General features: G+C 44.8%; 1 protein-coding gene across 1 annotated transcript; it reads left to right on the top strand.

Annotated features, from left to right (window-relative positions):
* Positions 1-2,096: 2,096 nt before the first annotated feature.
* On the top strand, positions 2,097-25,401 carry PLAT (plasminogen activator, tissue type). The gene is made up of 14 exons (XM_037526154.2): positions 2,097-2,268; positions 13,213-13,310; positions 14,166-14,208; positions 15,608-15,745; positions 16,108-16,218; positions 16,580-16,754; positions 17,841-17,932; positions 19,407-19,578; positions 20,123-20,208; positions 21,612-21,807; positions 21,920-22,056; positions 22,218-22,358; positions 23,215-23,381; positions 24,554-25,401. Exons 2-14 carry the CDS (start codon positions 13,236-13,238, stop codon positions 24,710-24,712), a joined length of 1,692 nt encoding a protein of 563 aa, XP_037382051.1. The 5' UTR covers positions 2,097-2,268; positions 13,213-13,235; the 3' UTR covers positions 24,713-25,401.
* Positions 25,402-25,905: the final 504 nt, after the last annotated feature.

The following is a 25,905-nucleotide window of genomic DNA, read 5'->3' as shown; positions in this document are numbered from 1 at the left end:
AGGAGTACCTGTGAGTGACCTGAAAGCCCTCTCCTCTCAATTTCCTATGCTTGATCCACCCCTTTCTTCTCAAGAACCCCAGCCTAACACCACTTCCCAGTCCCATTCACTTCCACACCCCAGGGGACCAGCAGCAGGTAGCCCCTCCTCCCAGACTACTTTGAAGGTTAATGCTTAAATTTGTACTTTAACTGAGGATTAACAACCTAAGGGCATGAATTTCCAAAGGTAGAATTGTAGGCTCACTTTCCTGGTCACATCCTGCCTAGGCTTTAGAAGTCAACACCCACACTGTAGTTTCTATGTGATCATACAAGAGAGAATCATCCGCTATAGGTGTTCAGATCTGCCTCATTACCATCCTGTTCCATCCCTGCTGAATCAAAACACATAGTGTCCCAGTTACAGGACAGGAGACAGGTCTCCCTGGGCACTTGGCTGCCCTCTGGTGCAGTCCTGCGTGGTCCTGTCTCGTATACTCTGCAGCTAACTCCATTCCCTTTGTTGCCACTTTTCTATAGCAGCTATTGGTGGAACTACTGTCAATGATAAAATATGGAAAAATAGTTTGACTTCAGCCATGACTGCCTAATTTCCAACCTCAAAAATCTCCTAATTTTTTTTTTTTTTTAATAGAGGCATGATTTATTTATTTGTTTGCTGGTTTGTTTGTTCGTTTTGTTTTATACATGCACTGGGCACAGTCAGAAGCGCGGGAGGGTGAGAGAATTCACCAGAGCCAGAGCGGGGAGCAGAGCAGGCAGAAGGACCGAAGTACACTGCTGAGGGGAGCAGCGGGCGGCAGGAGAGGTCTGCGCGCCATGTGGGACCCTCCTCCGGTGGCCGGGGAGCAGCCGGGGATCGAACCGGCACTGCAGAGGCCGCGGGCAGCTTCGCAACCCAGCGCCCAACCGCTGCGCCACCGGGAGGCCCAAAAAAAAAATCTCCTAATTTTGATAAAAATGAGCATATTTAGGATCCGTGTATATAACTAAGCTCTCGATACAGAACTTGTCATCCCGTAATTTCCTCTGCCAGCCTCTATTCCCTCTCCTGGAGTGCCTGTCTCAGCTAGACTTCAATCAGTAATATCAGATGCCACTTACTGAGCCCATGAGGTGCCAGAGATCTTATGTACATTGTCTTTCTAACTCACACGTGACCAGCACATTCAAAAGCTCAGCAGAAATAAAACTCTTGGCTGAGGTCATATCCCTCATTACTGGTATAGCTGATTCAAGCCTAAGTCTTTCTCTTACATCAAACTGTTGATCAATCATCTGCAAGGTCTTAACAAGTCAAACAGGTTGTCTGTTTTCAGGAGCATTTACCTTTAAGAGAAGCCTAGAACACCAGGGTGGGTGGATGGATGGGCCAGGGATAGAAATTTCAAGCAAGATTGCCCCTGCCTTTATTCCACAGTCCCACTCAGGGACCTTGACCACTCTGTTACAAAGAGGTCAAATTATCTTCCCCTATTTTGTGGAGCTGGGACAAGGCAGGGAAGTCACCTGAAAAGCATATGTCAGGCGTAGATTTTTTCCACCACCCTGAGCAGGTAAACACTGGCACACATCTTCCCTACCCTTCAAGTGCCCTCCCAGCCCAACCCTCATCTCTGCTGGAGATTTCAGCAGACTCTTTCATCGCCTCCGGGTATATATTTGTTTAGAATTGTAAACCCTTCTTTCAGTGATGGCCTCAGAGGCAGCTGATCCTGAGGGCCCCTTTAAGGCCTTAATTTTTTAAAATTTTTTTAACCAAAATTAATTTTATTATTTTTTGTTTTTTATTCTCTTAACAAAATTAATTTTTTTGTTTATCACTTTTCATTTTTGTATAGTGTATGCTTTCTCCTCTCAGATATAGTTCCTTTAAAATTCCCATTCGCACTCCTCTTCAAGGCCTATTTGACAGGAATCCTTAGGAAAGTGAGATGATTGTTAAAGCCCTGTCCAACTCCCAGATTCCTGTGATTCGATGACATCAGGACCATGAATAATCAAAGTGGCCCAGCGCCAGGACGGGCTGCGAGGCTTCCATCATGTACTTCCTCCCGCTCTTTATAAAAACAGGCCCGGCCCTGCTAGCTCCCCGTGGCTCTGTCCACTGGGCATCCTCCGGCGGCAGAGAAGCCCGCCCAGCCAGAGCCATCAACCCCACCCACCGCCTTGAAATTTAAAAGAGGCTGTGCCGAGCGGGGAGATTGGAGGAGATCCTGCAGGAGCCCAGGGCTGAAAGGAGATCATCCACTCCGAGGAAGTAGCGGTAGGTGGAATCCTGTGCCCCTCTGGCCTCCTGTCTCTTCTCTCTCTTAACAGTCTGGCCAACTGAGCCAGTGAAGGAATGACTAAAGGAAGGGACTGAGTTTGTAATCCAGTCAAAAAAGATGAACCAGACGGAGCCCAAAGGGAAATTTCTTATTGTGTCTGCGGTTAATTGGGATGGGCTGAAGCGTTTTTTGCAAGGAGTGGGGGGAGAGAATAGGAGGAATTCTTTCTTGGAAAAGAAGTCCCTGCTTGCAGAGTACAAGGGGAAATGAAAAGAATTATGCAGAAATGCTCTGAATAGATCATGGGAGCCCGTTACGATTAACGGGCACTAAATGTAAAATCAGCTGCGCTCTGGACACCTGGCTGTCAGAGTCTAGAAGGTCCTGAGGAGGAAGGGTGGTGGAGAGAATTTGATTGCCTCCCTTGCTGGATGAGCCCTTGGCGAAGCTGAGGCTGGGACTGGGGATGGGACTGAGAGTGGCTTCACTCCTGAGCATAATTAATTAGGAAGGAAGTGCTGGGCAAGAGAAGAAGGTGACTTTTAGAGCTAGGTTTCTGATCTGCTCCCACTCATTGGTGTTTTCCTCTGGCATTTGTCCACATGCAAGTGCAAGGTTCTCTTGAAGGACTTCCAGTTGCAGGGGGAAAATAACACCCGTGTCTTTTAATCCTAAAGTACTCTGCAGGAAACATATCAAGGCTCTCTAGATTTTCACTGTTATTATCGTTGTTTTCTTAACCTCACTGGGTGGGGGATCAGGGAAGAAGGAAGGAGGAAAGATTTATTTGGAAGATTTATTTGGTTAGCCAAAATGCAATAATAATGGTCATCTCCTACTGCTGATTAATGACTAGAAAAAATTAAATTTGTGTGTATGTTTGCAATCTCATGAAGAAAACCTGCAAATATAACTGTTAAGTGGAGTTCCCTCAAAGGAACTTACTAGCAATTCTTGCCTGTGAGCAAGACTCATCCTGGGATCTGGACACTGATTTGTCCAGAATCAATGTAAGATGGTCACTGCGAGCTGCTGTGTGACCTGAGCCAGGCTGGGGTGATGGGGCACCAGCAGGGACCCTGTGAATATGGAAACAGAAATAGCTCCATCCTACCCATCAATTTGTTCTACCAAAAACGTTCTCAGAGATGACAGGCTGGAATCTCTGAATCTTGTCAGGAACAAATGACAGTACCCTCTGCCCAAATGCTCAGTCTCTCTCCAGGCTCCCCAGAATCATGTTGATTTATTTGTGACCCTGGTATCAAATTCTCCCAGGGTCTGTGCTGTGCTTGCTCTTGCTTCATCACAAGCAGGAGCAGTTTTAGCAGCCTGGGAGTAGCTGAGGAATAGCAGTGACTCTAGTTTGTATTCGTTGAGGCAGGACTTTGGGACTTTGATTTCCCTGGGACCTTATATATGGATGAGCAGAGCTGATACAAGTACACCTCAAGCTGTTGTAACAAGCAAGACTTTTGTAAATGAGTCACTGGCACCACAGAGCATTTGGGGAAAATTTCTGTCCTGGTGAGGCCCATTGCTAATCTGTCAACAGAAGTTTTTCTAGTTGTGATGTTTTTATAACAAATTCTGGGACCCTTTGCCTTGGATCATCCATCTGGAACAAGTAGAGCTTGCTTCAGGACTTCCAAAGATTCTGGAGTATGTGCAGTTTGCTTTCAATCAGACCACTGAGGTGGCAATATGGTTCATTGCAAGGGTCATTAGCTCCAGGCATAATTCAAAATCCATGCACCTCTCTGAGAAAGGAAGTATTAGAACGGTGAGGAAAAATTGAGATTTTGAGTTTAAATGTTTTACTTGTTTATTTGGCGTTTTGTATCTGTAGTCTCAGAATTAAACTTATATTTTCTGTGAGTGATTTTCAGTTCTGTTCTGAGAAGATGACTAGTATGGACAATGAGTGTCCAGAATATTCTGCCATTCATTTTTGGGGACATTTACTTTGTATGGAGAAAAGTTCTGCCCATAGTTTAGATTATAATGCTCATGCCAGTCAACCAGCTCACAAACCCATGTGATCGGTCCCAAAACACAGAGTGAGGATGATGTAGACTCACAGAAAGTTAGAATTAGAAAGCTTAGCCATCATCAGCCCTTGTCCATTCCCTATTCAGTGAGTGGTCTCCTGATATTGCCTTCATTGTCTGCTTACCTATAAGGACAGCACATTTTCCGGGTGAAATTTATACATTTTATATTTCATGATCCTACCTGGGAAATAGACCTCTAGAGAAGACAGATAAACCCAATTCTTGGGCACCTGAAAAATAAGACCTGTGACAGAAAGGAAAATGAGCTAGTTGCTGTGTAGATAGTAGGCACTCATAAACATTTTTGGAAGGAATGACTCAGACAAGCTCAGGTGCTGATCGTGATTACCCAGGAAATGCTAACCTGCTGATCTTCCTATAAAACTAAAACAACTGGATGTCCTTAGCAGCTGCCTGGTACTGTCCATGCCAACAGCTATGATCCAGAGGGTGACTCTTGGCCAAGCTTTCAGCCAAGTGCACAGGATGCTCTTGAAACTTGCACCAGTGGCCTGGAGAGGTTTGTTTGTGGATTTCTGATTCCACCTGGAACCACTGAAGTGAGTGCTTCAAGGTCATACTAAACTCAGGCACTGGGAAACCTTGCATTGAGAGCTTTTTCTGAATATTATATAGTCACATATCTTCTATTAACTTACAAGGAGGCATTAGGGAATCCAAATCCAACTCCTAGAATTCTTAGGCTTTCCAAAACACAGTTTCTTCTAGGGACACCCTTGAAGGGAGAGTCTGGAATATGTGAATTATATCCATTGCTCAATGAAAGGTGTTTTCTCTGAAGACTAAGAGGTTCTGGCTACTGCCATTATTAACTCTGAGCCTGTCTTGGGGATACACTCTGTCACACTTAATTGCCTGCCTGACTCCTGCCTTTGTTCAACAGCTTATATAGTATCAATTCCAGACAGCCTACCAGTTCCCACCACACTAGCAGAAACTGAAATACCTCTCCTCCACACTGTCTTCTTCCCTTGTCTTTCCATCTACCATCCCCACCCCTGCTTATCATAGTGCTTATCACATGACACTAAGATTATCTAGTTACCTGTCTGTTCCCTTCTTAAGCGTTGAGTTTTTAAGGGCAGAGCATATGTGTGTTTATACTAACGAGCTGCTGCCTGGGGCATAATAAACCTTTAATGGTAAATACACAGTGAGCTAATCATCACCTCTTTGTTCGAAAAGGGAGATTAGATTGAGCTGGGGCTGGAGGCCAAGGTGGGTGGAATGAGGGACAGATATAATACAGAGGATGGCCCCCAAGAAGCTTTTCAGATCCCTTTATAAGAGTCCTTTTCTCAAGCATTTAAATGTCAGCTGAATTCTTGAAGATAGTGGATGGGGACTTGGTGGCAAAGCTGAGTATGAATAATATGAAGAGAAAGACAACCAGTCAACTTGACCTCAGCAGGCTGTTCACCACTTGTCACAGAAAAGAGAAGCAGTGTTTTATATTTGCCTCACAGAAGCATGAACCAGTATCTGCCACTTGGGCTGCAGAGAAAAAGAAATGTTATGGGTTTTTTTTTTTTTTTCCCTGGGGAAATTCCAATTTCCTTTTTTTTCTCCTGTAGGGTCTCTGGTTTTCAAACATCCATATGGTCAGATCTTCCAGCTGTTTTAGCTGCTAATTCTGGCTTCCGTGTGAGAGTTCAGAGTAGTGCTGGCATGTGTGGTGTAAAAAATACGCCTGGGAAAGGCAAATAAGAAACAGATTAAAAACAGGATAAAAGATGCCACGTTGGCTCCTGTTAATACTAATATGTGCAGGCAGATGAAGGGCATGTCATTTTATATTAATTGTGAAGAATCTGGATTCAGGTTATCCCAAGATCCACAGATGATCTAGGAAAGGGTATTTGGTATTAACCCTTGAACATGGTGAGAGCACCATAGCACTTGGCATCCTTTATATCTTGAAACTTCTTGTTATTGATCCAGATAGAATCTGTAAACTTTGATGCTCTCACTTTTGAAAGAGGGACATGTTAGTGACTACAGTTAACCCTGCTGTGCTCCAGACCTTGAGTAGGACCTTTACCTCTTTCTTCTCTAAGTTCTTAACAGTTCAGCAAAGTGGATGTGATTAACTCATGAGAAAAACCAGAAAACCACATACAACCTGTACATGGCACAGGTGTCCCTTGATAACTAAAAGTGTGATGCTCCTATTTTGTTTGATTTTTCAGGTTATTTTTAGGATCTGGGAATACTTAAAAAACGTATTTCATATAAATTAATGGTCATGACATTCCCAGACCCAAAAACTAACTTCCCAAGTCATATTGTTAGGGGGAAAAGATGTTCTGAGCTAATCCCATACAGGCCTCAGGGGTGGGTGGTCCACAATGCCTGTATGGGATTAGCTCAGAACATCCTTTCCCCCTAACAATACCAAATAGGAACGTTCTACCTTCAGGCAGCGGGGAAACCTTTAACTGGAGTTTAAAGCTGAGACACCAGAAGCCATTCATCTTGAGTTATGACGTGCTACTCCTCACAAATAACAACACAAGTAAGGAAACTGGAATTTCCCAGCATCAGAACACAGTGGAAGTAGTGGAAAGTGTGTACAATTTTCTAAAACAACCGGGCCTCATGAGTGCTGACCCCACCTTTCACCACGGTGTGCCAACTTAGGGAAAGTCCCTTCCACTTCTCTCATCTGTTAAAACTAGATAGTAACATTACCTTAAATGATTCAATGAGTGGAAAGGATTTTGTAAACTCTATGCTTTGAAAGTGGTAGGTATTGGGCCTCCCTGGTGGCGCAAGGGGTTAAGACGCAACCTATGGAGCTATTTGCAGCCATTGCAGCACAAGTTCGGTCCCTGGCCAGCTGGGGAGCAACCCACATGGTGCAGCAGACTTTTCCTGACTGGCCACTGCTTCCCTCAGCAGTGTATTTCAGCCAGTCTGCCTGTTCTGTTCCCTACTCTCTCTCACCCCCCGCATCTCTGGCCTGTACCCCAGCTCTTGTATGCATCAATAAATAAATCTTTTTAAAAAAGGAAAAAAGAAAGTGGTAGGTATCAAATACCTGTTTAAGTGGCATTAATTCATGCACATTTCACAAAACATATGATAGTCACTTGTGCATAAGTACAGTAAAACACAAACATATTAGTGTTATGATACATTGAGAGTTTTTCATCATGTTTTTCCTGATACAAGTATGTTGAAATCTAGAAGGAAACCGAAGGATTATTAAATTATTGTGTCTTTACCTTGCTGTGATGTTAGTTTTAGGGAGCACAAGGAACATGAGGAAGTACTGCTGTTGCCTAACAAGACACACTTTCAGATTAACATTAGATTGCAGGGCTTGTTTCAGTTCTGACAATGGGATTAACATTTTATTGCACTGACTAATTGAGTTAGCTTTTCCCAGCTGAACCTTGTTTTTTATTCACGAGAATCTAAGTTTAGGGCCTCCCTGGTGGCACAAGGGGTTAAGGAGCAACCTATGAAGCTGTCCGCAGCCACTGCAGCACGAGTTCAATCCCCGGCCAGGGAGCTACCCACATGGCCCAGAAGACCTCTCCTGACTCACCCGCTGCTCCCCTCACTCAATCTGCCTGTTCTGCTTCCCGCTCTGTCTCTGGTGAATCCTCTCACCCCCACACCTCTGGCCTGTACCCCAGTTCTTTTATGCATAAATAAATAAATCTTTCAAGAAAAAAAGAATCTAAGTTTATTAGGCAAGGATTTCATTTTTTTTTGTTTTTATCAGAGAAGGAGACCGCATGGACTACCACTTCCTAGGCAGAATTTCCAACATTCTTGGTCCCACCAGGTAGCCAGAATTACTGGGCAGAGGACGAGAGCCAAGGAGATGGTAATGTTGAGCACAGGTTTTTCTGAGCAGCCAGTTTAACATCATATAACTTAGCTGCAGGTCATATGCTTCTACTCTGAAGATTCTTTGGAGAGAATTCTTCCAAGGGGATTCTTCCCTGAGTAATTGAGTGGAGGATGCCAGAAGAGAATTCTAGTCTTCTCATTGGAATCAGTCAAACTAAATAAGAGCTTAAAAGAGTATAAAAGAGTTCAAGAAGAGAGAAGATAAGCATTGGCATATATAAAATTAACCTTTTGAAAAGTTAAGAACTACATGTATGATGGCGGTTTTTTGAAGTGGCTTTTGTTCTGAGAGCAGAGTTTCTCTAAAAAGCAGGACCTGTGCGCCAGGACAGAGCTACAATGCTAATGGCTCCTGTCCAGTTGCCATCCTGGGGATTGCCTCAGAAACCAGACAAAAGACAGCTTTTGTGGCGCCCCCCCATTTTCCAAACTTCTGTGGCTCCTCCTCTCATCTCACTTTGTCTCTTGACTATAGTAACATCACTTTGTGGTTCCAAGGGTTTCTGTTTTTTTTATTTTTATTTTTATTTTTTTGTTGGCAGGCATCCTGAGCCATGGTGGTTGGGGGTGGAGGGAGGGTGTTGTTTGTTTTAAAATAGTGAGTCACTTTAGGTTATTGGTACTCTCGCAGACTGACTTACTCAGATTTCCAGAGAGCTTTGCAAAGCAATAATAACCCAAGAGTCCCTTTACCAAAGATTAAAAAAGCAAAACTCACAGAGTGTAAAATTTGATAACAGTATCAATTTACTTTTGTTTTTCTATTGTGATTTCCATTCTCTCGTGCTTCTGCTTTTTTCTTGCTGGGCAAGAGTATAACCTACAAGTCCTCGTTCTATAACATCTGGGGCAATTAAATTGCTTACCTAGAATCACAGAACTTGATTGACTGTACTTCTACAGTTACTTTATTACAAATCCCTTTATAACATGTGGCTCAATGTTTAAATAATAGCACTTATGCTCATTTATAAGTGTTTAAGAATTTACACACTCTTGATGTCATTTGTTCTCACAATGGAAACCACAGAACCTTAGTCCTGGAGGAAAATTTCACAGTCCAGTCCACTTGATATTGCGTCCCTGGGAGCAGATTTTAAGCCTAAAAATAAAGAAGCTTTTTTGGAAGGGCAGCACATTCATTGTACTGAGTCATTTGAACCTCCCATGAATGAGTTTATCAGTACCTTTCTGAGAGCAAATTTTTATGGTGGAAGATGGCAAAGATAGGAGGACAGGGAAAAGTGTAATAATGCCAAGGGATGTGCAAAGGCATTGAAGAAATGTCACCTGCTTTTCACCAGTTCTTCCTGTAGCAGCCCTACTGCCGCTGTGATGACTCCACCCAACACAGTGCAAACAGTTATTAACTGGTGTCTGTCAATCATCATTCCCCCAGTGACTACTGCAGAAATGACCTCTGAATTTCTGACTGGCATAATCATTATTTTGCAGCCCAAATGGCATGCACCCTTGGCTGTAGGGGAGTAACTGCTTCCTGGTTATCATTGTTCCTTTTTTACTTAGCATGGTCATCCATAGCCATCCATCACCCTCTCCTGTAAGAGCCAGTGAACAGATTTGCTCTGTTGCTGTAGCCAGCAGGACCCAACCAGGCTGCCAAGTAGGAAGGGCAGATGCTCTGTGGGACACAGGAAGCCGTCCTATAGGCTGGGTCCTGCACAGGTACACATGCCTAAGCAGCCTTGCCATCCAGGCCATACTGATCTAGCAAACCACATGCCCTGTGCTTTTTTTTTTTTCTGATTTGCATAAGCCTTTTGTCATATGGCAAGACCTGCATCTGTGAAATATCATCCACCAAAGATGCCTTTTTGCAAAAGTCAACTTGTACAAGGGAAGTCAACTTTTAGGGAAGGACTGGAGACTCGAGATCTTGCAAACCACAGGCCTTAGAGCCATTCCACACTGCATGCATCTGGTGATTCTTTCAAGGATTTAGGGGTTCTAGTTCTGTAAGTGAGACCTCATGTGCTTGCTCTCTCCTCTTTTTCTTTCTTTTTCTCTTCCTCCCTCCTTGCCTTCCTTGTTTTCTCTCTTTCTCCCTCTCTCCACCTCTCTCTCCCCTCTGGCTTTTCCTCCTTTCCTTTCTTCCTCCCTTCCTCCTGCTTTTCCATTTCTTTGATTCTGGAAAACTATTAACTATAGCCAAAGAAAGAGAAAACATGGCAAGCTTTTGCATTTATAAAGTTAGCCTCTCAGAGACCTCTCATGTGAGCCCTCAGCTACCATGTGACCTCATAGGGAGCACTTTGGCAATCAAAAAGTGCCTCACAGGCACTTCTCCCCTGGTTGGGAGCCTGAGGTCATAAAGTTGAAGTCTGAGCCCTGTGTCTGAGTCCACATTTCTGGTATTCGCTTAGTCCTTTGCAGGCACTGCCCCCAGACCTCTACACCCACCTCTTTAACAAAGGCAAAACAAGGACACTTTTATCCTCCCTCAAATCTTCTCCCTGTCTTGGGACTGCACTGCTCGTCGGCTGCTGGGATGATTAATTTCTTTGTCATTCTCTTACCCCATTCTGCATATCCAGTTGCTCTAGCTGCCTCTGTGCATTCAGGACAGGACAGAGCTAGTGTGGTGTTTTTATGAGACTCACTTGCACTGGATCAGTTCCAGCCTGGAAGACCAAGATGGGCCGGGGAAGATAAGGATAGATAGAAGAGAGACCATCTCTCTAACTCCCAGAAACAGAAGATAAAAATGCCTCTTTCCCCTTTTGCTGTAACCTTTGATTGCGAAAGTATTTGATGCGATGCAGCTGTTGGACTAAGTCACACTTCTTTCCATTAGGTCCTCCCTCCAACCCATATGTCTAGGGAATGAAAATGTGCTAATACTTCCCTTCTCACTTTGCAGCTTTCTACTTCTAGACTTGCGTTCCATTTGGGAGGACTCTGAATTCTTGAAATAAAACAGTAACTTGGCAGGCATCCAGACAAAAGATTCAACCACTCCCTGGGCTTCAGTGGGTGAGGGAGTAGAAAGGATTGGTGAGTTCAGCATGCAAGATGAAGAAAAGGTCCTTGTTTGATGGCACGTCATCTGCTCACTGACTGTTTCATTCAGAAATTCTTTATGAAATCCTGAGGGTTGAGCGCTCTCCCTATATCCTCAAGGCTTGGCTAAAATAATAAAGGATGGGATAATCTCTAAATTTGGGAAAGTGATTGCTATCAGGAAGGAGGAATGCATTTAAGAAGGTCTGTTTTTAAAGGTTGTAAGTAATGAGATAGAATTAAGAAAGGGAACTTAAGAGGAATTTGAAGTCGACCTGAGAAAGGGGAAATTTGAGGAATGCTAAGAAAGAAAATTAGGAATAATTCCTTGGGAACGGAAGATCCACCAAGGGGCTTCTGTTTTGCACGACCTTAACTGCCGCCTTCTGAAACTGCCTGAAATCGTGAGCAGGAGCAAGCTTCTGCCTCAGAGGGAGAAAAGTATCCCATATGCCAAATAGAACAAATTCCCAAGCTCTCTGTTTCCTTCTCACAGGGTTTAGGGAGGGTATGCAGGTCAACGAGACCCTTTCTGAGCCCAGGGTCTGATTTTCTTCTTGGAATCACCTGATCCCCACACCCTACCCTCTCCCCTTTGCCCTCAGCTCCATTTTGCCACCTCTGCCTATCACCAGCAGCCCAAGAAGAATCAGCCAGGCACAAAAAATATCCACACACACACACACACACACACATACACCCTATCCTCCATGGACTTTTTATCCTGGCTCCCAAGGAAGCTGTGGCCTTGTTCCAACAGGAGAGTTCTTTGTGAAGAAACAAAGGAGCCAGAGCTAGGCCAGGATGGAAGCTCTGCAGGCCCCTCAACCAGGCCCTTTGGATCCACAGGACAAGGGGGGAGGGGGGACAAAAGTTGTTGTGACTGAAGGGAAATGAGTCAAGAGAAGAAATGCCCCGATTTAATTTTTGTGGACAAAGATGTGAATGGGCCTGCCAGACCACAAAATAACACCCCGACCAACTAACCTACTTTAAACTTCTGAGGAAAAGGCCGTTGGGAAAAGGCACTTGAAAACCAGGATTTTGGGTCCAGGAAGGTCTGAGTCTAATGACCAAAAACCAGATGCCTCTGCTCCTTCCTGCAAATCTATACTTTGCTTGTCTATAAAAAAGGAGACAGACATTCCGATGGAATGGTGGGAGGGGTGCTGGCTGGTCTGGAGGAGCCTTTGCCTTGTTGGACAAAGAGAGGGACATTATGAGTGGAAGAGCAGAGGCATCTGAGTTAGGCTGGCTCTGCAATGTGCCGGCAAGAAAATCCCTATGGTTTCCTCTGAAAAGTCACCGTGTGCTAAATCTAGTCACCAGTGCAGGAATTCACTTCCAGGGAAGCCAAGGTTGTAAAGAGGGCCAGACATGGCCCTGCCCTTCAGCCCACAGAAATCTGGGAAGACCCATCTTCCAGCAACCCAAGTGTCCATGAAGGGACCCGACTCTGTCTGGTCTCTCCAGACAGACAGAGGAGGAAATTCTGATGCACACAACAACATGGATGAACCTGAGGACACTTTGCTTAAGTAAAGCAAGCTAGTCACGAAAGGGCAACAGTTGAGATTCCACTAATATAAGAACCCAAATAGTCAAACCCATGGAGACAGAAGGTAGAATGGGTTTTCCCGGGAAATGGACTTAGTGTTTAATGGAGACAGAGTTTCAGCGGGGGAGGATAAAGTTCTGTGGCTGGGTGTCGGCGATGGTGGCACAACAAGTATATGTACTTAGTGCCACTGAGCTGTACACTTAGCAATGTTAAGGTGGTAAATTTTGTGGTATGTGTATTTCATTACAATCAAAAATAAATATAAAAAATCATGTTCCAGACACTTGTAACATTTCCTGTGGTAGAAGCTACTGCTGGAGGGACCTGGCCTCAATATAAATTTGCAGGTCCTTGAATTTTGTCATAATCTTTGACTGTTCACATTACATGACTTAAGTTTTTTTTCCCTTTTCTTCCAGAATTAAAGGGACACTTTGAAGAAATGATGAACAAAATGAAGAGGCAGCTGTGGTGTGTACTGCTGCTTTGTGGGGCAGCCTTCACTTTGCCCAGACAGGTGGGTGTGCCCCATCTCTTTCAGATGTTCCTCCATGTGCCAGAGGCCCCGAGGGCAGATGGTATCGAGCTGAGAGGGTCAGCAGGGCCACCAAACCCACATGTGTGCACTCCCCTGTGTGGAGGTTGCCCAGGAGTTAGGTTGCCAGCAGTCCCCCTAGACCCTTATTCTGACTTAAGTAAACAGTTAATCCCACTCCCTACCCCTGACTGCTCCTTTGGAGCTCTTTTTAAAGAATGTGGTTGAATTCATCCATAAGGTACTTATAAAAGACGATGCACGTGCCATACATGAGCCATGGAAGTGGGCAAGGTGCCCTCACAGTCCAGTTGGTGCTGCTCACAGTGCAGTTGGGCCAGAAGCTCTACAACACACGTGATCTCTGAAAGTGCCCACAACAAAGGGCCATCATAGAAGGCCCAGCAGGCAATAATCAAGCAGTAGGATTTTAGAGAAGGGAGAGTCAGGGATGACTATGTCGAGGAGGCGGGGGCCACCACTACACTTTACAGTATGGTGGCCACTGACCACATGTGGCTGTTTAATTTCAAAATTATATATAATTGAAAATTCAGTTCGGTCACACTAAACACATTCAAGTGCTCAATGACCATGTGTGGCTACCATATTGGACAGCATGGATATTATACATATCTGTTTAATTCTTTTGGACAGGGGAGAAGAATTAGAATAGGAAGCAGGAAATGCACCTTCCACCTGGGGTCAGTTATCTGAGGGGGAAGCTCTGGGAAGTTGGTGTCTGATGGGCTCTTGGTTGCTTTTGCAGTTTGGTTCCCTTTGTTCTTAAGATACACAGTGTGAGCTGATCCTTTTTCCACCCCTGGTTCATTGCAGGAAATCCGCATGAGATTCATAAGAGGAGCCAGATCTTCCAGAGGTAAGATGAGTCTGAGGTAGGCAGGGCCCAGTGGAGGTGGGAGGCAGCTCAGGGTTTTCAGGTTTAAGGGCTCAAGGCTCTGTTAGAACTGCTAAGTTGAGTCAAGTGAGGGGAAATTTTGTAATGTAAGTCTGTAAAAATGTCTTTGTCACCCCTCCTACACATTCACTGTTCCCTCCAGGAAGCTGAGGCCCGTGAGCCAGTTCTGGGGGAGCAAGAACAGGTGTGCTGTCTCTCAAGGGGGCAGGCTGTCACAAAGGGTGGTGCCTATGAGCTCAATAGTCCAAAATCCTGTGACACAGATGAGAAAATGGAGCCTGGAGAGACTGAGTGGCTTGTCCAGGGCCACACCGTTGCCAGGCCACAGCAATCCTGGACTTTCAGCTTTTCCTGTGCTGGGAACCCCAACCCACTGAGTTCACTCAGCTCCTTCATTACGTAACATCAGTGTGCCTCCTTTCTCTTGGTATAATAGGGATAACTCACCTGGGTTACCTCACAGGAGGCGAGTGGGAGAACTTTCTCTCCATAAGACCACATCTAGCGTTGACTCTTGAAGCCGAAGGAACATTCCCTCAAGAGTCTAAGACGTGAAAATAAATGTCCACAGCAGATTGTCTTGAGTCTGATTTGAAGAAATCTAGCTCCAGTTTCAGGTCCAAAATTAGCAACCCAGGGCCTTCAAATCTCCTCCTTCCCTTGGGGCCTGACCTAGTTCCTCTGGGTCTGGAAGACTTGGCAGCATCCCTTTTAAAGTGGAAGTTTCTCCAGAGTGAGTCACACCTCAATTCTTAGCACCTTCGTTGTTGGCCAGCACAGCATTTCCTGCAAGGGTGCCTAGGCCCTCAGATCCTCAAGGGAAACAACAGTAGCATTTACAATAGGCAGATATTACTTCTTTTAAATAATTAAAAGTTAATTTTTTTAAAAATTGGCATTCTGGTTTGCAAATAGAAAGAGGGAAGGAACATTAATGGAAGTACTTCAACTATTTTTAGTATATGAAAAATACTAAAGAAAGTAGCACATTTTCTGCAGGAACAAAAAAGTCAGTTTCCTGTGTCCCAAATGAAGCATTTCTGTGTAGTAATATTCTGTGGATCAAAAACTCTTGTAGGCCAGTGTATATATTTTTTTATAAAATGAATAATTAAGAGTATTAATTTAAAAACTTATTTTGAAAAACTCTTTTAAAATGAGGACCCATTGGAGAAAAAAATACAATTAAAGGGGTCTTCGGTGACAAAATAGCAGGTATTTGCTGTCTTCCAGCAGAGAGCAAGGAAGGATTCAAGATAGGGTTATGTTGAGAATGAGTGAGGGGATTTCTCACAAGACAGGGCTTCCCGTCAGTCCTTGATGAGACTGCCCTGCAGACACAGCCCATCTCTTGTTATAGGGATCTGCAGAGATGAGAAAACGCAGATGGTTTACCGGCACCAGCAGTCGTGGCTGCGCCCCATGCTCAGAAGCAACCGGGTGGAATACTGCTGGTGCAACGGCGGCCTGTCGCAGTGCCACTCGGTGCCCGTCAAAGGTACGGATGGATGTCAGACTAGGGCTTCGGGCTTCAGGGTCCAGTCTCATGCACACAAACCCTGACTTTCAGGGTCCCTGGCAGAGATTCTGAGAATGTGCTGCTTGGGCGAAGAGGATGGTGCTGACAATGTAGGGCTGGGGGCAGATGCCTTCACCTGCCAAGCTTCTGTTTCTTCACCTGTAAAATGGGGAGAATAATAGCACACACTACCTTGGGCTTTGCTATGAGAATTAAATTAATTCATTTTTGTAAATGGCTTAGAAGAGTGTTTGCATGTAGAAAACATGTTTACATTTTGACTCATAATTTTTAGAGCTACATTGAGAGTATTAAGGGGTTTTCTGGTTTGCATTTAACAGGTTGCAGTGAACCAAGATGCTTCAATGGGGGAACATGTCGGCAGGCCTTGTATTTCTCAGATTTTGTCTGCCAGTGTCCTGAAGGATTTGTTGGAAAACGCTGTGAAATAGGTGAGTGGTCGGTGGGTGGGTGGGAGAGAGGAATGCTTAGGAAATCCTAAGCAGCAAGGACAGGAAGTGTGTGGCCCTAGGGGCAAGGCTAGGGGGTAGTGGTAGGAAAGGATCACCCAAGATGTGGTTAGGGAAACAAAGTGTTGTGTCCAAGGCCCAAAGGCAGGGCCTTCGAGTGAATGTGGATTCAGGCTCTGCTGCCATTCAGCTGGGCGAACCAGTAACCACAGACCTCCTGCATCCCTGTGTCCTCAGCTGTCAACCTGCCTCATCCATTTGGGATGATGATAGAAGCAGGTGTGAGACCTCTTTGGAAAACCAAATGGATCCCCAATTAAGGTGTCATATGTCCTGCTTTCAGATACCCGTGCCACCTGCTACAAGGACCTGGGTGTCACCTATAGGGGCACATGGAGCACAGCAGAAAGTGGGGCTGAGTGTGTCAACTGGAACAGCAGCGTGTTGATCTGGAAACCCTACAACGGGCGGAGGCGAGATGCTGTCAAGTTGGGCCTTGGGAACCACAATTACTGCAGGTGAGACGCCATCTTCCCAACTAAGAGGGTGGCTCTCTGGTGAGAAGCTGCTGCAGAAGCTGTAGGTGAGAAAGTCCTACATCAGCTCAGCCAGGGTTCTCTAGAGAAACAGAATCAATAAGAAAGACATATAAAGAGATATAGTTTAAGGAACTTGTTCACGTAATTGTGGGACTGTTAAGGGGAAATGATGTCCTGAGCTAATTCCATGCAGGCTTTGTGGACCCCACCCCCACTCCAGACCAAAGCCATCAAGACATTGGGAAAGACAAATCCCGTCACCACCAAAGGGAAGGTGGCTGGGACCTGAGGGTGGAGTTGGGCAGCCAGGTTGGGTATAAAAACCAACCACGTGGGCCTTGGGGGGCTCGCTTTCTCGCTCGCCTCCTGGCTTCACGGCTCCTGGCTTGCAGCCAGCTCTCAGGGTGCCATTTTGGGATTCCTGATCAGCGGATCAGGTAGGACTCATTTAAAACTTTGTCTCCCACTTTTCTCCCTGAGCTGTACATTTCCTCATTTCCCCTTCCCTTGTAAATAAACCTTTTATTAACCTTTCGCATGTGCCTGCAGTAGAGCATTGATAAGTCCTTTTAAGCGCGTGGGTAAGGACCCACAGTCAGGCAACCCGTTTTGTATCGGGGCTGCCCTATAACAGTTCTAGTAAGTCTGAAATCTGTAGGCAGGCAGCAAGCTGGAAACTGGAAACTCAGACAGAAGTTTCGAGGCAGAATTTCTTCTTGGCTTTTGCTCTTGAAGACTTCTACTGCTTGAATGAAGCCCACCCACAGTGCTGACTTACACTGCAGGTGGTAACCACATCTATGAAATCATGTCACACCAAGCTCTAGATGAGTGTGTGGTTAAACAACTGGGCACGGTAGCCTAGCCTAGCTGACACAGAAAACCAACCACCACATACCCCCCACCGTCCGCTTGGCACTCACACCAGGCTGGATTCCAGATAAAGGCAATAAGTCACACTTCCACCTAGCATGACACTAGCCCCACCCCCAGAGGAGGAAACAGAATGCGTGGGTATGGGAAAGGCCTCCCTGTAACCTCTCCCTCTCCCGGACGATTTTCCAGAAACCCAGACCAAGACAGGAGGCCCTGGTGCTATGTCTTCAAGGCAGGGAAGTACAGCGAGGAGTTCTGCAGCACGCCCGCCTGCCCCCAAGGTAAGTGAGATTCTGCACCCACCCCCAGGACACCAGTGGGGTGAGACTCTAAGAGGACAAGACTGCTGGTCCTCCTACAACTGAGGAGAGAAAGGAACAGGAAAAGCAGTTATCATTTTGGTTGTGGAGGAAGAACAGTCAAGAGACTAAGGTCTCACCCAGGCTTGACCTTTAACTAACAGTTTGACCTTGAGCTAAACTCTTTATCCAAATGACCCTCATTTTCCTAATCTACAGAGAAGATGGGCGAGGCAGTGGTTTCCAGTCCTTTGAGAATTTTGTGATTTTGGGGTGATTGATGAATCTTTCTCAACTTCCCCTTCCTTCCTCTCCCTCTCAACCCTTAAGGAAATTTCCTAGGCTTAAAAAATACAAAGTTATGGGCCTCCCCTGGTGGCGCAGGCGGTTGAGCACCGTGCTGTGAAGCTGTCCACAGCCTCTGCAGTGCCAGTTTGATCCTGGCCGGCCGGCGAGGGTCCCACATGGTGCAGCAGACCTCTCCTGTCTTGCCCGCTGCTCCTGTCACGCCCGCTGCCCCTCAGCAGTGTATTTCATCAGTCTGCCTGATCTGTTCCCCGCTCTGTCTCTGGTGAATCCTCTCACCCTCCCGCGTATCTGGTCTATACCCTGGTTCTTGTATAAATAAATAAATTAATTTTAAAAAAAATACAAAGTTACACGAATATACTATGAATTCAGTGGTATAATCACAAATCATTTTGTTATCACAATAGTATGAATGCTTTAAAGTTTTAAATTACATATACAAAAATAATATGCATTTAGTCTAAGGCAATGCTGATGTGCCTGTGAAACTGAGGACTCTACATTAACTCAAAAGCATCCTCCCCATCCAGGAACTGGTCTAAATTGGAACTCACTGATCTAGGTGATCTTAAATATCCCTTCGAATTTGCTATTTATGCCTACTGATATACTTTGTCAGTTTCAAATGTGGAAAAAAGAGGGTGAATGGGTGAAATACGCAGTGCTCAAAGGGTCATACTCTATCTTCCTTCCCAGTGCTCTGACAAATCCTTCAGAGCACTGGCAGGCAAATCGAGAAATTAGGTGGTGCTGCCATCTCCCTCCCTTGAAGTACCTTGATTCAGTGCAACCTGTTAAGTACAAACAAGGAAACCCCTAATTACTTCCCAAGCAGCTCCAGAAATAACCACCATTAATTGAACCTAGAACCCTTTCCTGCTGAGCCTGACTATACCCTCAGAGTCTCTCTCAGCATAGCTATCTAGGAAGCCCATGCAGTTAGTGGAAGCTGGCACACCACATGAAAGCTTTATGCCACCCCTCTATAAAAGGGCTTGAAGAGAAAAGGGAGGGAGCCACTTTTCCCGGGGGGCCTGGCTCCTTCACCTACCCCGGCCAGCAGCTCTACCTCAGCCCTGCTGCAAATCCCAGCTTGCCTTTTGCATTTAATTTGTTGTATTTCACTTTGAGATTTCTTTTGTTCCAGAAAATGGGGACTGCTACATCAAAAAAGGATTAACATATCGTGGCACTCATAGCCGTACCGTGTCTGGTGCCTCCTGCCTCAATTGGAATTCCATGATCCTGATGGGCGCGACGTACACAGCGAGGATGACTGATGCCCAGGCACTGGGTCTGGGCAACCACAATTACTGCCGGTGTGTAACACAGTCTGGGAGGTTTGCACTGGGAAGAGGCTGAGATTGGCACATAGGATAGGAGGAGATTTGATGCCTAAAGTTATATGAAAGACCAGTGGGTGGGAAGGAATCGTAGATATTATTCAGTCCAACCTAGTCATTTACTAGGGCAATGCCTACAATGAAAAGCAATATACTCCAGTTTTTCAATCCAAATTCCAAGTTAGAGGTGCTGTCCCCAGCTCCCTAGAACTCTTTTGTTCTGCTCTTACATACACCTTTATTTCTGAGAGTTCTGAGTTTCCTCAGCACAGCTTCCGCAATTTCCTAGCACAACTCACAGTTCCTCCTGACACCCCTGTGAAATGAGAATGTTATACCGCTGATAGAAAAAGTTAATGTTGCTTTCTGATGCTGGGTCTGTGGCAAGGCCACGTCCAGAAATCAGGGTTCCTTCTCCTGGCTCCATGTTTTTACCTGGTTTGTTGAGCCTCCTTCTCCTCTTAAGTGGTTTGTGATGTGATTGAATATGTGACCAAAAACTTTAAACCTGTATCACTAGGAACCCAGATGGGGATGACAGGCCTTGGTGCCACGTGCTGAAGGACCGCAAGCGGACGTGGGAATACTGCGACGTGCCCCAATGCTGTAAGGGCTGACCCTTGCCACCTGCCTTGCCCAGCTTACCTTTGACCATTCCCCCTTCCGCTTCCTCTGTCTTCACAGCTGTCTGCTCAGTCCATGTGGCTGCCGGATTTGGGTGGGAGAGTCTTCCATGACTCAAGCAGTAGTGAGCTGGCCACACTCTGGGGCAGGGAGTGAAGGGGCAGGGCAAAGAAAATGGAGAAAAGCAGACCAATTTCTCTTTGTATTCAGTAGGCTTGAAACTTTTCTCTCTAGATGACTTTATTAATGATGAGGAGGATGGCAGAGGTGAATGTGAAGCGACCATATCTAGCTCAAATGTGTGGCTCCCCAGATAATAAAATTATAGCATTCTCCCAACGATGTGGTGGAAGGTAGTCTTCCCACCTCCATTGACTGGCTTAGGAAGTATGCTTTTAGAAGTCACGTGACCTGCCCTAGCTTCTTGGGCTCTAAGCGACAGAGCGAGGATCTGATCTCACCTCATCTGACTCTAAGGCTTGTATGACAGATGCCACAAGAATGGTTCATTCAATGTATTTTTGTTACAATGTTGATAAGGAAAAGAAATTCTGGTTGACATTGAACAAAATGACGTTATTTCAGCAACTGCTTTCTTGAGGTATTCTTTTAAGTAGTTTCCAAGAACTTACTGACAATGACTAGTGAGGACTTCGTGCTTCTACCTGTGACTGCTTGCTTCCTCACAGAAACCATGTATCACAGGGGAACTCAGTTAGTGATGTGGGGTCAGAGTCAGGGAAAATTTTAGTTGGTATACTTTGCTAAAAAGATTAAACTTTTGTTTGGAAGTTGTCTGAGGCTAGGTTATTATTACTCTGTGCCTGTGAACACACAGATCAGTCAGAATATTCCTCAAGGACAGAGTGTAGTTGGGAAGGTAAGACAAAGACTTTCAGTCCCCACCAAGGTTATGGTGGTGAGCCCTAAGAGCAGTACTGGTAGGCTACTCAGAGCCTCCCTGGCTGGAGTGTTAAGAAAGCTAATGAGGGGTAGTCACAATGCTTCATTATTTGTTAAGTCTGGAAGTGGATCCAGGAAAAAACTAGCAGTAATAAATGAAACAGCCAACAGATTTCCAGTTTTCGAGTCAAACCGATCTGGGTTCAAATCCAGGTACCATTAGGACATTGGGCAAAAATTTCTCAGCCTCTGAAGTGCAGTGTTATAAGGGCTAGCGATAATGCAGAGTGCTTGGTGTGTAGTGTGTACTCAAAAATTGAAAGTTGTGTGTTTTTTTTATTGCCATGGAGACTATTAAATCACTCTGTACCAAACTTACAGTATAGTGAACCTGTAGAACCTTGGGGTTCCAAGAGAAGAAGCCAAGAATCTCACCTTAGGGCCACCTGCTGATCTCCCTTCTTTGTCCCTTCCTTTCCCAGCCACCTGTGGCCTGAGAAAGTACAAGCAACCCCAGTTCCGCATTAAAGGAGGACTCTTCACAGACATCACCTCTCATCCATGGCAGGCCGCCATCTTTGTCAAGAACAAGAGGGGGGCAGAATACAAGCTTTTGTGCGGGGGTATGCTGATCAGCTCCTGCTGGGTCCTGTCTGCTGCCCACTGCTTCCAGGAGAGGTAGGCACTTAGAAAACCCAGTAGGTTTTTCTACTCCCTAAGGCCTTGAAACCAGGCCTCGTAGAGGAAATCTTACACTAAGTAGAGCTTCCTAAGGCTTTTTCTCCATTAGGTATCTTTCTCAGAACCTTAAAGTGATCTTGGGCAGAACATACCGTTTGATCCCTGGAGAGGAGGAGCAGAAATTCGAAGTAGAAAAGTACATCATCCATAACAAATTTGATGATGACACTTACGACAATGACATTGGTAAGATGTCTTGTTCTCCCTGCTCCTTTGCCAATTCCAGATGGCACAACACATATCCATACATGTGCTCTCAAACCGTCACCCTCTGCTTCACCTTCCTCTTGAAAATGAGAAACAGCCTTTCACGCAAGTCTCAATCTCTTCCTGATTCTTCCTCCTAGCCCTGCTGCGGCTGAGATCGGAGTCACCCCACTGTGCCGAGGAGAGTGACACTGTCCGCACCATCTGTCTCCCGGAAGCCAACCTGCAGTTGCCTGACTGGACAGAATGCGAGCTTTCTGGCTACGGCAAGCATGAGGCGTGTAAGTGGAAGGAAGCTGGGCCCCATCCTGTCTGTCTGCAAACAGTAGGGGATGCAGATGTTGACCAGATAGAAAAAGTGGTCATGAGTGTGGGTCTGGCTCCAGTCCAGGCACTGACACAGTGGAAATGTAGGCAGGTCCCCTGTCTAGTGAGAGCCATCTTCTGCCGTCCCTACCTTACAGGAGTGCCCTGCAGATCAGGAGAAGTCTGAATAGTGCAAGTGCTTTGAAGAGTTTTAGGTTTCAAGGAGGTTCTGCTATTAGGTGGTGTATAGTAGTTAAGCATATGGGGTCCTGGATTCTTCAGTTGTGTAGACCTGAGCTCAAGCCCTACAGCTGTGACTTGCTGACAGCATGACCCAGGGCTTAGATTTTTATTTTACAATGCTCCAAGCCTCAGTTTCCTCATTGGTAAACTGGGGATAGAATTAGCTACCTCCTTAGATTATAAGGATTAAATTAAATATTAGCTTAAACCTGCAGTTCTCAGTTGGGGTAATTTTGACCCCCAGGAGACACTTGACAATGTCTAGAGGCATTTTTGATTGTTTTAAGTCAGGGTGGAAGTATATATTGGCATTCAGTGAGTGGAAGCTAGGGATGCTGGCAAACAATATAATGCACAGGATAACCCCCAACCCCATTATCTGGTCTGAATAGTGGTCTCAATAGTGCTGCTATTGAGAAATCCTGGTTGAAACTCAATAAATAAAATATTGGAAATTTTATAAGATTTAACCTAATATGTATAAAGGCTTGAAAAATACTAGTAATGGGGAAATTTTATTTTCTCCTTCCAAAATGGTTACAGATAACTTTGCCTGAAATCATTAGACCTTTCCCGCTTCTCTTTCAGCTTCTCTTGACTATTCTGAGCGCCTGAAGGAGGCACATGTCAGGCTGTACCCCGCCAGCCGCTGCACATCGCAGCATTTGCTTAACAAAACTGTCACAAACAACATGCTGTGTGCGGGGGACACACGAAGTGGAGGGGACCAAGTCAACCTGCACGATGCCTGCCAGGTAAACAGGAGCACTCTTCATACTCTGAACCCGAGGGTTTGGCCAACAGGTTCTTCTTAACCAAGGTAATCAGAGCCAGAATGGAGTGATTCATCTCAGTGAGGCATTAGGGATTCTAGATGAGGGCCTCACAGAATAAAGTAATTGGAGACAGATCAAAGTTACCCAAACTTCAGAAATCTAACCTGCAGAAAATTCCCCAGTATCTGCACAGGAAACTCCACCTGGTACAGGATTTCCTGTAAGGCCAGGTGATTGATTGGTTCTTGAAGTGATGGATAAAGAAATACAGATGAAGAAATTCTTGATTTCTGCAGATGCTGGAGAATTGGACTGTTTTGTAGAAGGATTTGTGAGAAATAGGTTTTAAAAAACGCCTATTCAGGCCTTATGCCCTGGAAAGCAAGCTATTTCAGACTCTGTGTCGGAATCCTTATCAGAGTTAGTACTTAATCTTTCATGATAACAAGACTCTGGATATGAGACACAGACCAAGAGGCTTAGGTATTGGGACCTAAATATAGCCAAGGAACTCTTAATGATCAGACAGTTTCATGACTACAGTCTCATCACTGAGGAGACTGGGGAGAGAAGGGAATACAAAGAGAATTAAGGACAGGCTTTCGTATGTAAGACCTTGTAGATTTTGTTCTTACAAGGTAATCATATCAGCATTCCCCGCCCACCCCTTGGGTCCTTGATTTCTTTTTGATGATTTCCTCAGAAACCTCAATCGTGTCATCTAACTTCATAGCCGTAAAAAAAAGGGTGTATACAAAGTGAAACCACTGTCTATATAAGGTGCAAGTTAAAAATAAAAACAAAACATTCTTTGGATTCAATAAGACAATGACAGTTGATAGCAGCTAAAAAGTCACTAAATGTCATATACTATTCTCAGCGGCTTTTCATGCTTTCTCCCAAGTAATTCCCCTGACAACTAAATACTGAAGTTAGCCTATGGTGACACTGCAAATAAGTGGTAGAGTTAAAACCAGAGTAGAGGCCTGAAATGTCTCAGCAGTTATCTCAATGCTGCTTGAGATAAAATGTTTCCTCTCTGAACTAAGCACTTTGAAGAAACGTAATATCAACACTACTATATTAACACAAACATCACCCTCAAATACTCTGTACCTGTTGTAACAGCTAACCTGCTCTCTCTTTCACAGGGTGACTCAGGAGGCCCCTTGGTGTGTATGAAGGACAACCACATGGTTTTGGTTGGTATCATTAGCTGGGGCCTTGGCTGTGGGCAGAAGGACGTTCCAGGTGTATACACTAAGGTAGCTAATTACCTCGATTGGATTCAATACAATATGCGATCATAACTATGAACACCCAATTCCTGGGCATCCCTAGGGACCCTGACCCTGCCTGCCTCCTCTTCAGAAGACATTCCAAGGCAGCGTGCTTCTTTTACACAGATTTCTCCATGAGCCATCACACAGTACAAGGCAGGACAGAATCAGTGGGAGAGGGCAGAAGATATATTTTCACAGATACTTCCCATTTTGGAAGCTTTCAGGGCTTGAGGTGTGAATTCAGATTAGCATGAGATAGTCATGTTAATCCCTCTGAACACTGCTGTCCAGGACTGACTAGAGGTAGGAGGCCAACCTCCCTGTGGAAATGGAGCCATATAGATAAAAGCATGTCTCCATAGTAAAAATTAACTAGCTCTTTCAAGAAAGAAGGATTGCATTAGAAACAGTGTCTATTTATGATCGCAAGGAAGCAGAGGCCTCCTATTAAGGGAGGGCTGGCTGGCCAGCTCATTTTCCTCAAAATCAACCTTTAAATCAAGTATGTGGATTCCCCTTTCTCTGTAACTGTTAGGAGGAATTCCTATTGTGTACAGTGTAAATCTTTTTCCTTTAAAACTTTATAATAGAACTGTATCATTGTAGTAGCTGGTATACTAGGTTTTAGTATATTTTTAGCAATCCATTTTTGTTTTTTCTTTCTGTTGTCACAATGCTGTATTATACTGTCCTGAAATAATAAATTCAGATATATTTTTCACAAATCAGAGTGGATTTACTCATATAATATCCCACATTTTAAAAATCATTTGAAATATTTTCTTTCAATGACACAATGTATATTGGTACTTGCTGCACAGAAGGCAAAGTGTTAGGTGCTGTGGGACTAAAAGACGGGGAGGAGGTGTCCTTGGTTTGACAAGAAAATGAGGTATTTATAAAGAAATAATAAGGTAGTGCAGAAATGGACCACAAAATGCCAGAAATTTTCACTGGAATTCATTTGCAGAAGGGATTAGAAAATTCTAAGGAAAAATAGAATTAAGTGGGGTCTTCAATATTGGGCGAGATTTGAACTGGTGGAGAGCTCTGGAAAAGGCATTCTTCAGGCAAGGAATACCACTGCATGCGTGAAAACATGAAGATCCGGAGAGCAAAAAGGACATTAGGAATATGGGAGGAATGGCAAGATTAAGTTTATCTGAAGTTCATGAAGAAGAATGAAGCATGGGAGGAATTTAGATTATGGGGCTTTGAAT

This window comes from Talpa occidentalis, unplaced genomic scaffold, assembly GCF_014898055.3.
Source record: "Talpa occidentalis isolate TD23 unplaced genomic scaffold, MPIMG_talOcc4v2.1 talOcc4.4, whole genome shotgun sequence".
NCBI lineage: Eukaryota > Metazoa > Chordata > Mammalia > Eulipotyphla > Talpidae > Talpa > Talpa occidentalis.
The sequence above is the reverse complement of the archived record's forward strand: the minus strand, read 5'-3'. Positions and strand labels throughout refer to the sequence as shown.

Excerpts from the sequence above, each read along its gene's own strand:
- PLAT (XM_037526154.2), top strand. The coding sequence starts at position 13,236 with ATGATGAACAAAATGAAGAGGCAGCTGTGGTGTGTACTGCTGCTTTGT. Across the intron at positions 17,933-19,406 it reads CACGCCCGCCTGCCCCCAAG|AAAATGGGGACTGCTACATC; the intron begins GTAAGTGAGATT and ends CTTTTGTTCCAG. Across the intron at positions 21,808-21,919 it reads GCCCACTGCTTCCAGGAGAG|GTATCTTTCTCAGAACCTTA; the intron begins GTAGGCACTTAG and ends TTTCTCCATTAG.